This window comes from Bombina bombina, chromosome 1 (genome assembly GCF_027579735.1).
Source record: "Bombina bombina isolate aBomBom1 chromosome 1, aBomBom1.pri, whole genome shotgun sequence".
Classification (NCBI taxonomy): Eukaryota; Metazoa; Chordata; class Amphibia; order Anura; family Bombinatoridae; genus Bombina; species Bombina bombina.
In genome coordinates, this window is record NC_069499.1 from 824,268,813 (window position 1) to 824,285,125 (window position 16,313).

General features: G+C 37.3%; 1 protein-coding gene across 1 annotated transcript in view; it reads left to right on the top strand.

The window, feature by feature from the left end:
• The window catches only part of LOC128646018 (cadherin-1), a 135,193-nt gene extending 119,151 nt beyond the window's left edge, over positions 1 to 16,042 (top strand). Inside the window, exons 13-16 of the mRNA XM_053699410.1 lie at positions 5,987 to 6,205; positions 8,441 to 8,571; positions 8,658 to 8,801; positions 14,938 to 16,042. Coding sequence (XP_053555385.1) covers positions 5,987 to 6,205; positions 8,441 to 8,571; positions 8,658 to 8,801; positions 14,938 to 15,144 — 701 coding nt within the window. The 3' untranslated portion in view covers positions 15,145 to 16,042. The remainder of the gene's footprint in view (positions 1 to 5,986; positions 6,206 to 8,440; positions 8,572 to 8,657; positions 8,802 to 14,937) is intronic.
• The last annotated feature ends 271 nt before the right edge of the window (positions 16,043 to 16,313 follow it).

Below are 16,313 nucleotides of genomic sequence, written 5' to 3' on the forward strand. Positions count from 1 at the left end.
CGTTTCAACCGAGAAGTCTTGGAACATAAAAATACTAGAGTTCCCTAGTACAATGGGCTGATTTTTACGGTAATATTGAAAAAGGGTAATTTTATCCTGGAAATTCAGTAGTTTGACTATAATTGGTCTTGGCCTAGCTTTCTCTGTGTTGTCTGAGGCAGGTCTCCCTAATCTATGAGCTCTTTCAATAATAATTTTGGGATATGCACTTGGAATTTTGAGGAGTTGTACTAGTGTTTCAGAAATAAAGTTATTTAGGTTATCATATTGCTTCTCTTCTGGTACTCCTACAATTCTAAAATTATTCCGTCTAGAGCGGTTTTCTAAGTCCTCAATTTTAAACTGAAGTTTTTCAATTGTTGCTTCATTAATTTTAGATTTTGTAGTATATGTGACCGTTAGATCTTCAAGATCTGAGACTCGTTGCTCAAGTTCTTGTACTCTGTTAGAGAATTGCCTAAGCTCTTGTGAAAGTGATCTCATATCTTGCTTAATCTCTGACCTCAGAGTGTCAAATTTGGGGGCAAGTGCTTCTAAGATACTATCCACCAAGGCTTGGGTATTGGAAGATTCATAGGGGTATGGAAAATTGCTGGAGGCTAGGTTAGTATCCACTGAGGTGCTTATTGAGCTTTTTATTTTCTTATCTTTGTTTCTATTCGCCATGATTGGAGAAGGGGTTTTGCCGTGAGTGTTTAAAAATTTATCCATGTGTGGTGTACCCACTTGTGATTTAGAAGTGTGCTCTTAATTTTAGGTTTACCAGGGTGCTAATATTTGGAGTGAGGGAGAGAAAGAGAGAAAAAAGAAAAAAAAAAAAAAAAAAGAAAAAAAAAACCCTGCAGGGAGGTGATAAAACCGAAGGGATGTGAGGGGTTCTGTGTGATAGTGATAGTGATGGACAATTGAGGGAGATATATAGTGTGAAAAAAGGTCACGTGTTGTTAATAGTATCCAAAATCTAATAGGTGATTAGTTGTGGAGCCACTACAGAAGCGACTCTGAGTTTAACCCCTTCTCTTCTCCGGCTCTTTGTGTTCACATTTGCTCTAAAAGCTTCTTCCACTTATGATATCCCTAGCCCCTACTTTACTTCTAAAGTCTATTGCTTCCTTCGGCCAAATTGACCCTTTGAGAAGGTGTTTAAATACTACATTGTAATTTACAGCAATTTCTCCTTTTTCTTCTCCTCCTTCTTCCCCTCCAGGGCTACTTTACTGTTACTCCCTTTTACGTGTATTTTACAGAATTATATTAGTAACTTAATTGATCTATTATAAACCTAGGCAGCTCAATTTGCTGCAGTTCCTAATCTATTCTCTATGCCCTTGTCACAGAGCCAATGTTACACCCTCATTGTTGTACACACCACGGTTATGCCACAGTCGCCACAGTATGTGCCACAGTTACCGTGTTTGAAGAGTAAATAACCAAGTTGGTTCACATTTTTCCCAATAATTATTCATACCTACTAAATAGCCAATATATCAGTGTAGCCTTTGCACAATGTGACTTCTTTTATGTCTAGGGCGTTTTAGGTATTTTACTGTTGACAATTAAGTTTAGGTAAAAAGGGGTTTTAACCTTGGATTTGTATCCTTATTTCCTTTCTATTGCCCTGAAAGCCAGTAGGGGCAGAGGCGTTACTTATAGCAAAAAGATGGATATAATTTTGTGCTTAGCCAGATATTTAACCAGGAAAGGCCTGGGATAGATTGATATTAAAATATACTTAGTTACGGGGCTTAGGTTACCTCTCAGAATCTTTTAGAATTTTTATAAGGAAGGTACATACTATAAGCTTTTAGTTTAACTAGTCTTCTCTACTGAGTAAACCCCCAGAGATTTATCTTTCTTTAATCTTTAACAAGGATAGGTCCGAGAATTTGATGTCAATCAATTACATAAGAGACATGGTAGAGATACAATGCTTCCTTGAAATATAACCTCTAGAAAATACAGATTACTTTACAACGCTAAATACATGCTATGTGTGTCTTAGATCAGCCTATCCTCAGTATAGAATGATTACCCTGATGGACAGTAAAGCTATTATTAAGAAATCTCTCTGCAACAATAAACTAGCTGTGATAGAAGAAATAGGCCTGGCAAGCCTAGAATTAAGTAGCCGTCAATAAGCTGATGAATCTAATCTAAAATATCCATTAATAAGTAAAGTAAACTTAATTCTGCAAAAAAATACAAACAGATAGAAAAACAGAAGAAAAACAGCCTCTTCAATATATTTTAAAGTGACCCGGAGTCTTGTTTTTGTAGAGTCAAGTTTTTAAATGAAATGTTACTCAGTCTGAGGTACTTCACAGGGGTTTTGCTGCAGAACCATAGAAGGAGAACTTGTGCAGTGTCCTCAGTAATTAAAGGACAGATATGGAGCAAAAGTTTGCGAGCATAAGAGTTTAAACAGTATAAAGAATGTCTCTTTCTTCTCTTCACACTCAAACCCTTGTTGGTCCCAATCTTAGCTGAGTTCAGAGAGAATAAAATATTTCCTAAGGCTGTTCTTCCATCCCCTTGCTACAGGCGAAAACAGTTCCCACAGTTAGGTTATCTCCAGCGTGGCTGGCAAACTCACCCCCTCCAGAGAATCCTACCGTCAGTTATCCTCTGTGATAGCCCGCAGATCGTTGTCGGGCTAATTTCGGCCCAGACGCCGTATCAGGGCCTCCTATGTCGGCTCTCCCGCTGAGGACCGCGCTCAACTCCCCCCACGCAGCACCGGTGGGGGGGGAGTGGGCGGCGCCGCGCCGGGCGGCCAAGCAACGCAGGGGCAAGCTGCACTCCAGGTCCACTCTCCAGACCGGGCCCAGCTCCCTCCCGCGCAGCACCGGTGGGGGAGGGAGAAGGACAGGCCCCAGCCGACAGGACCGGAGAGACAACAGGTACAGCAGAGAGATGGTTTGTGTTGATGGTTTTCACGCTGGGCTGTCAGGTGAGGCAAGCACACGGAGGGGGGAGGGCCAGGAACCGCAGCAAACGTCTTGTCTCCAAGGAAGGATACAGCCTACGATGTGAGGCAGTTTGATTGAAAATGGCAGAACAGTGTAGTAAAGTTAGGTGTAATAAGAGGCAGCCATAATTTTGTTTGAGATCAGTAGGTTGTAGAGCTGTTCTCCGAAAGGCCAAAACAACTGGTGATTAGGGTATAACAGTGGGATGTTGTGCCACTGTCAGGGGTTCCGGAGTGGTTCTTGGTACTATCCAAGGGAAGCCCCAGAGCAGGGGCTGGCGCGAAAAGAGCTCCGCCAAAATCCAGGGGACTGGAGAAACGAGCTGAGCTGCAGCTGTGCAGCTCCTCCTCCACCGGAACCTCCTCAGGGCATCTAGGGAATGCCATTTTAAACAACTTTCCAGTTTACTTTTATCACTGATTTTGCTTTGTTCTCTTGGTATTCTTAGTTGAAAGCTAAACCTAAGAAGGCTCATATGATAATTTCTAAGACCTTGAAGGCCACCTCTTATCACATGATTTTTTGCTTTTCACAACAGGGGAGAGCTAGTTTATGTGAGCCACATAGATAACACTTTGATCATGCCTGTGGCTTGTGGCAGACACTGCACTAATTGGCTAAAATGAAAGTCAATAGATAATAAATACAATGTCATGTGATCAGGGGGCTGTCAGAAAATGCTTAGATACAAGTTAATCACAGAGGTAAAAAGTACATTAATATAACAGTATTGGTTATGCAAAACTGGGGAATGGGTAATAAAGGGATTATCTATCTTTTTTTAAACAACAAAAATTCTGGTGTTGACTGTCCCTTTAATTGAACGTTTACCTGCTTTGTATATTGGAAATCCTGTTTAATACCTGTATGCTCCCATTTAAAATTGAAGTCCTGGGTGGCTTTTTGATAACAATGTCTAACTTGTAGATATGCATAAAAATCTGTATTTATAAGATTAAATTTATATTTAAGATTCTCAAAAGTAGTGATTCTGTGAATTGACATAAAAAATGTAAGCCTTTGCTTGTCCATAGCTTAAATAATGCATTCTTTAATCCTTCTATAAACAAAGGATTACCTACAATAGGAAGATATTTTGATAAATCTAAGTTTAACTTTAAATATTTATTGATTTTTTTTTTGCCAAGCTTTAATTACATTCAATAATACAGAGAGATTCCTAACATCTGACTGCAATAATTTCAGAGGGCAATATAGTAGTGTTATTCGTGAATATGGGTAAACTAATTTATTCTTGATTAGAGGAGAGACTGTCATTTGGAAAGAAAGAAATGAAAAACCACTAAAGCTTTTTAATTGTATTTATCTTTCTAAAAAGACAACTTTTCCCTCTTACACATAAAAAAGACAGTGAGACTGACAATGAGCAATAGCAAAAATTGCATTAAATACAACGCTTTAGACAAGATTATGATTTTGATTAAACTGATTTTTGCAGAAAGAGAAAGTTGTAATTACCAAGATCTTGTTTAATTTGATCAAAAAGGGGAGGGTAATTAATCTTATACCATACATTGGGATTAGATTCTAGTTTGACTCCCAAATATTTAAAGGGACAGTTCACCCAAAAAAAATTCTCCCCTTTAAATTGTTCCCAATGATTAATTTTACTTGCTGAAGTGTTTTAAATTGTTTACAAGTAGCTCCTTTACCCCTATTTTGGCATTTGAAATAGCTGATTTACCCTGTGGTATCCCAACCTATACTGAAAGTTTTAATACTGGAGTATATTCTATTGAATAGCCTAAGTAAACACACCCAGCAGAAGAGATTACACTCTCAGTGGGGGGCATGATAGTTAAGTAATAAAATGATAATTTTCCATTGTTTTCTCTAAGTATTGAGCTTTGGTTTTCTAGACAAATATAAGATAAATAAGCAAGTCTGTGTACACAAAGTGATAACATAATGAGATCTGATATTACCTGAAGCTCAACCCATTGTAATAGGCTGTGGTTTAAACACACAAAACCAGCTACTTCATATACACAAATAAACCTGAAAATGCAATTTCTCATAATTTTTATACTCTGCAGCTGGTATAGCATGTCATTGAAAATACCATCATATAAAAACAATTTTACAGTGTACTGCCCCTTTAAGTTGGCCTTTTACCTCTTTAAATTGAATATAGATTATACTTGATTTATTTCTGATGATCCATAAAAGTTTGGACTTTGTGTTGACTTTATATCCCGTAAATGAGCCTAACTCATGCACTCTCTCTAGAATAATAGGAATTTCTTTTTTCGTATCCTTTAAAAACAGCAACAAATCGTCCATCTATAGAAATAATTTCATTTTTTCACCCCTGACTAATATCCCTTGTAATCATTTCATTAGCAAGAATGCTAATGGATCTATTGCCAGGTTAAACAGGAGAGGGGAAAGAGGACAACCTTGCCTCGTACCTCTAGCCATTCCGATGCTGTTGTTGGAAATCCCCCTCACTGCAGGCCCTGATCTGTGGTGGTATACTGAGCGGCACTCCCAAGGCTACATGGGAGTGCTGATAATGTCACCACAAATGTGTGTGGATGGGTGGGAGGTTGTTTAAATCCCTTGTGATCAGCTCCCTTACTAGCCACAGACCTCCAGGAACCCTCATTTGAAAGAAAATTGCCTTCGAAAGCCACAAGAGCAAAAACAGTAAACATAGGGTTTTGCTGGGGAATCATACTTTATAGCAGGTCTGGCCAACGCCAGTCCTGGTTTTAATTTTCTCACTGCAAAGAAACGTATTGCACAACTTCTGATGCTCTATTTTAATGCGGAGAGAATGGTAAAACCAGGACTGTAGGTGGTGCTTTAGGACTGGAGCCCCCCCCCCCCCCTGCTTTATAGGATCAATTTAAAAAATCTGTTATGTCTAGAGACTCCTAATAAAGTTTATTTTATAGTAGACAAGCCCCTCTCTTAAATAAATATATTGATTTGTATAGTGAAGACTGAAATTCTACTGTTCTAATTTCTTATGCATTTCCTCTCTCCTACAGCCCTTAAGATTTCCCCTTTAAAGAATATGGATATTGGTGATTATCCCATTAACATCAAAATGAAAGACAACATGGGGCTAGTGGCTGACATAGAACTAAGTGCACGTGTGTGTTACTGTGAAGGAAGTGACATCACCTGTGATGAAAAAGCCATTGCAGTTGGAGGTCTGGGTGTTCCTGCTATCATAGGGATCCTGGTGGGAATCCTAGCATTGCTAAGTGAGTATCCTTTTTTTGTACACCAATAATAATTAGAAGATATTTTACAGGGGTGGGAACGTTTTACTATAGTGAGCGGAGAAAACTTACTAATATTAGTGGGAAAAAGTTTCTAGTCCACTCAGTGTTAAAAATAGAAAGAGAAAACAAAAACAAATTTTTAACTTGTCCACTGCATTTTCTGGGACTAGTGTTACTCAACAACCCCACTGTTACATTAAATTGCATTTAATGTACCAATTACGTGTGAACAATCCTGTTTTTACCATTCTCTCGGTGTCCTCATATTACTGGAACATTAAATGCACTTGGATATAACAGTCGAGTTTCCGAGTCTTCGTTATTGTTAATTACATGACTGAAACTCTGCAACAAACCATTAAACAGTGCTAAATTATTATGTATATGATATTATGTATATGTATGTGCACTTAATTCATTTCAAGTTATTAACCATTTGTTTAGGAAAACATTTAATACCAGTACATAAGTATTGCTAGGTAACCATTGTAAGCAATATACATAGTCACCGGTCTAGCAGCTAAAACAGGAAAAAATGGCTACTGCTATACATTTGAGCAGTTATATTGACTCTACACAGAATAGTTAGTGCGATTGCAGTTGTAGAACCGACCTGTCAAATCAACAATAAATGTATTCAACGAATGGAGAGGCCTATTACTTGCTGAATATACAATACAGTGGCGTATATAAAACTTTCCATTCAGCAAATTGTTGTTAAAGGGACAGTAAACACTTTATAATTACAAAAAAAATCTGTTGTCTTGCAATAGAATAACATATTAACCAAGTCTAAACATTTTTCTGCAATTGTTTTTATATCCAAACTCCATCCACCACTTGTCTTATTCGGAGGAGCCAATCAGGGCTTTAGTCTTGGGACAACAAGGCTAGTCCCAGTCATAAAGTGGGTATAAAGGGATTTTTTTGCAGTTGTTATTTGGTAAATCCAAACAGGGAAATATATGTAGCATGGATAGCCTTAAGAGGTCAGCAGGGTGCATTACCAGCTCAGAGAATAAGAAAATGTAACATTTTTAGAGCTTAAAGGGGCAGTAAACTTACAAACTAATGTTATATAATTCTGCACATAGTGCATATAACATTAGCTTACCGGCAGATTTATACACTAAAGTTTTACAGAGAAATTTTATGTAAATCTCCTTTTTCAAGAATGCTGCTCCTTGCTCTACTGAGCCGGTCTGGTTTTTCCACAGCGCATCCAGCAACCCTATCTAGTAACAGTGTGCCCGGTCGCGCCATTAAAATAAATGTAGCTCGCTCATGCTACTAGACCAGAGCAGGAGCAAGCTACATTCATTTTAATGGCACGACCGGGCACACTGTGACTAGACAGTGTAAACCAGACCCGCTCAGTAGAGCAACATTTGCTAAACAGCATTATAAACCTAATAAAATAATCACACAACACAGACTTTACTTGCATTTTTCTGCAAACATTTCTTTCTATGCATTCCAATCTGGACTGATTTATAGACAGGAAGATCTTGTTCCTTTTGCAAGCTGCTCGATAGCTCAGGTCTGGTTAAACTGATTAATTTTAGCTTGCTTGGCTTTGCATATCTTTGCTGCAACACAAGCGGACAGCTCCACCTACTGGCTATTTTAATCAATGCACTGCTTCTCAATTCTTTTCAATAGCAGTCACATGACTGGGGAAAAAAAGTTTGTTATTCTGAAACGGTGCAAATTAAACCATTGTAAACCGAGGGCCACCTGTGTGTATATATATATATATATATATATATGTGTGTATATATGTATGTATGTATATATATATATATATATATATATATATATATATATAATGTGTGTGTATGTATGATGTATGTATATACAGCCACCAATCAGCAGCTAGAACCTAGGTTCTTTGCTGTTCCTGAGCTTACCAAGATGAACCTTACAGCAAAGGAAAACAAAAGGAAGCAATTAAATAATAGAAGTAAATTTAAAAGTTTTTAAAATTGTATGGCCTGTCTAAATCATAAATGTCTTATTATGACTTTACTGTTCCTTTAAATAGTCTCAGTAGTTAATTACTAGTTCAGAACTAGGGGAAATGTGCAGCACAGTTTCTTTGTAATAAAACAAATAAATGAATACAGTGGTTTCTTAATTTCTTTATTGCATGAATATATATGTTGCACTCAGCATCATTCAGTACAATAAAATTATACTTTGTTATCGTTGCAGTATTGTTGTTGCTGCTCTTACTGTTTATGAGGCGCAAGAAGGTGGTGAAAGAACCTTTACTCCCCCCAGAAGATGAGACTCGAGATAATGTGTATTGTTATGATGAAGAAGGTGGTGGTGAGGAAGACCAGGTGAGCAATCGCAACTAGCTATAGTTTAACTACTGACGGAAATAAAAATGGTTTTAGAGTGGAGAATAATTTCTATTTCTCTTAAGGATTTTGATCTAAGTCAACTTCACCGAGGCCTCGATGCTCGTCCAGATGTCATACGTAACGACGTTGCGCCACCGCATTTAGCTGCTCCTCAATACCGGCCGCGCCCTGCTAATCCAGATGAAATTGGGAATTTTATTGATGAGGTTAGTAACAAGATAAATAGAATATGGAATAAAGTTTCAATTTTTTTTTAAATTAAAAAAAAAGCTATAATAAAGGTGTAAGAGAGTGTTCAGAGTTTGCAAATGAGTTATGTCATGGGATGGCCCTTACTGTAACATTTTATAAGAGTTAGTAACAACAACAAGAAGAAGAGGGCTTAAAGGGACACTGAACCCAAATGTTTTTCTTTCATGATTCAGATAGAGCATGACATTTTAAGCAACTTTCTAATTTACTCCTATTATCAAATTTTCATAATTCTCTTGGTATCTTTATTTGAAATGCAAGAATGTAAGTTTAAATGCCGGCCCATTTTTGGTGAACAACCTAGGTTGTCCTTGCTGATTGGTGGATAAATTCATCCACCAATCAAAAACTGCTGTCCAGAGGTCTGAACCAAGAAAAAAGCTTAGATGTCTTTTTTTCAAATAAAGATATCAAGAGAATGAAGAAACATTGATAATAGGAGTAAATTAGAAAGTTGCTTAAAATTGCATGCTCTATCTGAATCACAAAAGAAAAAAATTGGGTTCAGTGTCCCTTTAAAGGGGCATTCTAGTTAAATGAATTCAATCATTAGAACCTTTTTTTTATTGTTAAAGAAACAGTATACTCATCTTTTTTATTTTTCTTAGATAGCTTTTTTTTTTAGTGATTAGATCACACCCACTATAATTTAGTGGCTGGCTACTATGATCAGCATTCAGAAAGTTTTTCTCCCTAGTTGCTGTTAGACAGACATTTATATTACAAGAATTCTATCTAATTAACCTAATAGCCCCTTTAAAAAAAAAACTAACCCTAAATTAAATGATCCAGATCTCCCACAACATTTACCCCTAACTGTGGGTCCCTATTGCATACCAATCTAATACCTAATCATCTCTAAAGGGCCATAAAAGTGCAAAAAGAAAATTCTAAAGTCTTCTCGAGAGCAGCAATCCACTACTGGGAGCTAGCTGAACACATCTGGTAAACCAGTAACAAGAGGCATATGTTTGTAGTTACCAATACTAGTGCATTGCTGCTCCTGATCCTACCTGGGTATGCTTTCCATACCAAGGGAACAACATAAATTTGATAATAGAAGGACGAGCTTGCTATTTTATCTGAACCATGCAAGTTTCATTTTAACGTTTAGATTAAATAAAAATCTTACCATTTCAAATACAGTAAAAACACCCATTTACTTACCAAGTCTTCCGGAACTTCTGCCTTTGGGCTTAACATATAGTAGCTGATCACAATATTTTAGTAAACCTATCAACTGATTTACCTACAAAAATCCCTGTAGACTTCAATGGTGATTTTCTGTATAAACTCATTAGATACTTCTTTTCTAAAGGATCGGAATCGACCTCCTAGTTTGCAATGAGCATTTGTTTATACAGTATTTTATTATTATTCTAGAATATCAGTTGTAATGTAAAGGAGGCGAGACAGCTATATATATGTATGTTTAGTGTGTGTTTCTAATGCACAGGAGTCTTAACCCCTTAATTACCACAATGTACCCTGTGCGTCGCTGGTTGTTAAAGGGGCAGTCTCCTCCAAAATTGTTATTGTTTAAAAAGATAGATAACGCCTTTACTACAGCTTTGATCAACAAACGTTATTTTAATATACTTTATAACATTTAAATATCTTAATTTCTGCCTGTTTCTAAGCCCCTGCAGACCGCCTTTATCTCATGGCATTTTTATGGCTTTTCACAGCATGACCGTGCTTGTTCATGTGTGCCATACAGATAACATTGTGCTCACTCCTGTGGAGTTAATGATGGCTCAGCATTAATTGTCTAAAATGCAAGACTATAAATAGCACTGAGATAAGGTGGCAGTCTGAAAAGCCTTTGATACAAGGTAATCACAGAGGTAAAAAAAAGTATATTAATATAACGGTGTTGGTTATGCAAAACTGGGGAATGGGTAATAAAGGGATTATCTATCTTTTTAAACAATAACGTTTTTGGAGTAGACTGTCCCTTTTAAGGTTTTATTTTCTCTTTTTTTGCTAGTAATAATGCAGGTCTCACCGCCAGCAGCTAGACTGCCCTACTGCAACCTCCTTGCAGGCTTCCTATTAAAGTACAGTATCAAAAAAGCAAACAGGGTACATCACTGGTCATTAAGGGTTTAACCCCTTAACGACTGAGGACGTGCAGGGTACGTCCTCAGAAAAAAGGCAGTTAATGCCTGAGAACGTACCCTGCACGTCCTCAGTGTGGAAAGCAGCTGGAAGCGATCCTGCTCGCTTCCAGCTGCTTTCCGGTTATTGCAGTGATGCCTCGATATGGAGGCATCCTGCAATAACCTTTCACGGCCATCCGATGCAGAGAGAGCCACTCTGTGGCCCTCTCTGCACCGGACATCGATGGCCGGTATCGTTGGTGGGTGGGAGCCGGTATGGGAGGTGGGTGGCGGCCATCGATGGCCCTGGTCATGTGGAGGGGGGCGGGATCGTGGGCGGGGGAGTCCGGGGGCGTGCGCGGGCGTGCGCACGTGCACGAGGGGGCGGGCGCGTGCACGGGGAGGGAGCGGGTGGGAACCGCTACACTACGGAAAAAATGTGTCCCCAAAACACAAAGTGGGACAAAATTTAAATAAATAAAAAAGCCCTTGTGTGATTTAGGTGGTGGGGGGCGATTGAGCTACACTACAGAAATTTTTAAAAAAAAATAATAAACATTTGATTGTTCAAAATGGGTACTGGCAGACAGCTGCCAGTACCCAAGATGGCCCCCAATAAGGCTGAGAGGGAGGCGTAGAGAGCTGTTTTGGGGGGGATCAGGGAGGTTGGGGGTTAAGGGGGGGATCCTAAACACAGCATATGTAAATATGCTTTTTTTTTTTTCCTTTAAAAAAAAAAAAAAAACCTTTTATTTTAGTACTGGCAGACTTTCTGCCAGTACTTAAGATGGCGGGGACAATTGTGGGGTGGGGGAGAGAAGGGAGCTGTTTGGGAGGGATCAGGGGGTGAGATGTGTCAGGTGGGAGGCTGATCTCTACACTAAAGCTAAAATTAACCCTGCAAGCTCCCTACAAACTACCTAATTAACCCCTTCACTGCTAGCCATAATACACGTGTGATGCGCAGCAGCATTTAGCGACTTTCTAATTACCAGAAAGCAACGCCAAAGTCATATATGTCTGCTATTTCTGAACAAAGGGCATCCCAGAGAAGCATTTACAACCATTTGTGCCATAATTGCACAAGCTGTTTGTAAATAATTTCAGTGAGAAACCTAAAATTGTGAAAAAATTAACATTTTTTTTTACTTTGATCGCATTTGGCGGTGAAATGGTGGCATGAAATATACCAAAATGGGCCTAGATCAATACTTGGGGTTGTCTACTACACTACACTAAAGCTAAAATTAACCCTAGAAGCTCCCTACATGCTCCCTAATTAACCCCTTCAATGCTGGGCATAATACACGTATTGTGCGCAGTGGCATTTAGCAGCCTTCTAATTACCAAAAAGCAAAGCCAAAGCCATATATGTCTGCTATTTCTGAACAAAGGGGATCCCAGAGAAGCATTTACAACCATTTATTCTATAATTGCATAAGTTGTTTGTAAATAATTTCAGTGAGAAACCTAAAGTTTGTGAAAAAATTTGTGAAAAAGTGAACAATTTTTTTTATTTGATCGCATTTGGCGGTGAAATAGTGGCATGAAATATACCAAAATGGGCCTAGATCAATACTTTGGGATGTCTTCTAAAAAAAAATATATACATGTCAATAGATATTCAGGGATTCCTGAAAGATATTAGTGTCCCAATGTAACTAGCGCTAATTTTGAAAAAAAGTGGTTTGGAAATAGCAAAGTGCTACTTGTATTTATGGCCCTATAACTTGCAAAAAAAGCAAAGAAGATGTAAACATTGGGTATTTCTAAACTCAGGACAAAATTTAGAAACTATTTAGCATGGGTGTTTATTGGTGGTTGTAGATGTGTAACAGATTTTGGGGGTCAAAGTTAGAAAAAGTGTGTTTTTTTCCATTTTTCCTTCATATTTTATAATGTTTTTTATAGTAAATTATAAGATATGATGAAAATAATGGTATCTTTTGAAAGTCCATTTAATGGTGAGAAAAACGGTATATAATATGTGTGGGTACAGTAAATGAGTAAGAGGAAAATTACAGCTAAACACAAACACCGCAAAAATGTAAAAATAGCCTTGGTCCCAAACGGACAGAAAATGGAAAAGTGCTGCGGTCATTAAGGGGTTAATATGGAGAGCGGTACTGTATACTGGCAGTATAGTCAGTCTTAATAAAACTTTCTTCTTTGCTAATGATCTACACAACTGTTTATCACTCTGAATATTAGGATAGTTTAAAGGAAAACTATAATCTAAAAATGCAATTCCCCATATATTAGAAGCTTATAAAACTTTTACAAACTGAATATAAACAAAGTATATTTTCTGATCTATCATGACTAGTGGTATAAAACTTACTTTTATATGGAAACAAAGCTTCTTTCTACTTTAAATTCAGATATTTTAATGTCAAATAGACGTCATCAACAACAGCCCACTAAAAAGGGCTGGTCAACATGAAATATATGCTGGCAATCATTATTTTTTATTGTAACGATCACCTTCGCATGCGCACCAGCTCTTTACTGGTCGATAGCGATCCCGTGAGAGAGCTAGGGAGATGTATGAGTAACGTTACCGATGATGTTGGTGGCTCCGACTGCACATGTGCAACATTGTAAAGCCGCCACCATATTCCTACCCAGGTAGACCCCCTAATAGGACTCATATAATATTATACAGTAAATGCTTAAAGTAATGCACACACTTATTTACAGCTAGCCCTTTAAAGGGCCATGAAACCCACATTTTTTCTTTCATGACTTAGTAATAGAATGCAATTTTAAACATCTTTCTAATTTACTTATATTATCTAATTTGTTTTATTCTCTTGATATTCTTTGCTGAAAAGCATATCTAGATATGCTCAGTAGCTGCTGATTGGTTGCTGCACATAGAAGCCTCGTGTGATTGGCTCACCATGTGCATTGCTTTTTCTTCAACTAGATATCTAAAAAAGGAAGCAAATGAAATAATAGAAGTAAATTGTAATGTTGTTTAAATTTGTATTCTCTATCTGAATCATGAAAGAAAGATTTTGGGTTTAGTGGCCCTTTAAGGGCCATAATATTCCTAAAATTGCATGTTCTATTGAATTAGAGCATGCCACTTAAAGACTATCAACCCTGCACTACTGTGTGTTTAACCACCCTAAAAAGTGATTAAACACACAGTAGAAGTACCGCCCAGGTTGTGCAACTGGTGCTATTGATTGGATCAGCACCAGTACTTCTACTGTGTTGAGGAGGGTTAAACACAGTTGTGCAGGATGGATAGTCTTAAAATTAGAGCATGTCATTTTTCAACTATTATGGCCCTTTAATCAAGGGAGATAAGACTTACTAAGGAAGAAGAGCATACCTAGGTAGGTTTAGGATTCTGCGCCTGTCTTGAGCAATATATGGCAGTCGTCTTTTGCTCTTCAGTAAGGGATACTAAAGAACAAGGTAAATTTGTTAATTGAGGAAAATAGGAAGTTTATTAAATAGATTAAATTGCATACTCCTGAATCATGGAAGTTCAGCTTTAATGTTCAATTCCCTTTAAGTGAAAGGACCAGAAAAGTGTAGAGGGATTGGATTACAGACAATAAAGTGCATATGGGGAGACAATATGTAGGACAAACGCACGTTAGCTTGGATAAAAGGTGTTTCAATACAATGCACAAGCACAGAGTTTAAGAAGAGATGAAAGTCAAAATTAAACTTTTATGATTCAGACAAAGCTCTAATTTATACTCCCATTATCAAACTGTACACAGTCTTTTTATAAGCATCAGCTCCTTCTGAGCATTTGCAAGACTTCACTGGATATTTGTATATGAGTCTGTGATTGGCTGATGACTGCCACATGATACAATAGACAAGGATTTGAAAGGAAACTTTGAAATATGTCAAACTATGTACTGCTCATTTGAAGTTCAAAGTAAGGGTTATTTAATTGTCTTATTATTATGCATTTGTTGACTATGCAATTGTATAACCTTTTGTTTTCAACTTTACACAGAATCTAAAGGCAGCAGACAATGACCCCACAGCTCCTCCTTATGACTCCCTCCTTGTGTTTGACTATGAAGGAAGTGCCTCAGAGGCTGCCTCGCTCAGTACCTTGAATTCTTCCAGTTCTGATGGAGACCAGGATTACACTGCACTAAATGACTGGGGCCCACGTTTTCATAAACTGGCTGACATGTATGGAGGGGATGAGGATTAGAATGAGATACGTTTAACTACATCTGTACGGTTTTTAAATCCTAAGAGGCAATGGAGTAGAATGACATAATGTAAATATTCATCGTGTTGACTGAACCTGATGACAGCTACGATGGTGCAAGAAATGTGAACAGACAGAAGACTATTTTTTATTGTACTGTACCAAATACGTTTTTACAGTTTTGTACCCCTTGTGCTATATTCTCTAAAATACAATTTGCCAAAAGCTGTTGCTTTTTTATTTTTCGTACTGAAAAACGTGTTTGCGGTTTAGAACATATAAAGTTTTTTTTAAAACGTAAATTATTTTAAGTGCTGAATCAGTCTATTCTCAGGATTATTATGTTAAAGGGACATTCTAGTGTAAAAAATAAATACATTTAATTAGAGAATATAAAAACAAAATCATCAGGTTACTATGTGTTTAACCCTGCAAAGGGCTCATATACAGTCAGTTATGCTACTGTAACACCCCTGCACCAATCCAGATGAGAATATGTCTGTGACTGAGGCATACATATGTATTCCTGTTTCTGATTGGTTAACAGGTTGTATTTTTATTTGAGGCAGCACAGAGGCTGCGCACTGATAGGATACATATTAATGTGTTTATTAACCCCTACAAATGAGTTTCACATAGTAACAGAAGATTATAGTTTACAAAATTAAAATGAAATGGGTCTAACAAACAGATCATTTCATTGTTACACCCGAATGTCCCTTTAAACTTGCAACTAAATGAAATAAATAATTAAGTAAAATGGTGAACTCCGCTATCACTTGGGTAACAACATTTACACTGCGTTGGATATGTATGTATTTTTTCTTTCTTTTATGTGTTTTGCTGTTTTTTTAAATAAAATACATTTATATATATATAAATAAATATATTAAATAAATCTCCTAGATACAGTATGTTCTTTTAAAATACATGTAATTTATTTTTTTGTTTTATCCCTGACACGCACAGTTTTGCTGATGTAAAATATACACTTATTTTTTTGATATGTGGTCTACATAAAACATGATAAAGGTTAATCGTATGACACTGGTGGTGAAGGAATTTCACAAATATTATCCTGCTATACTGGTACTAAATGGAAATGCATTTTTTGGCAAATATTGTTCACTAGCTGAGGGTTTGTCAATTTCAGTCGTTGGGGGCACAGT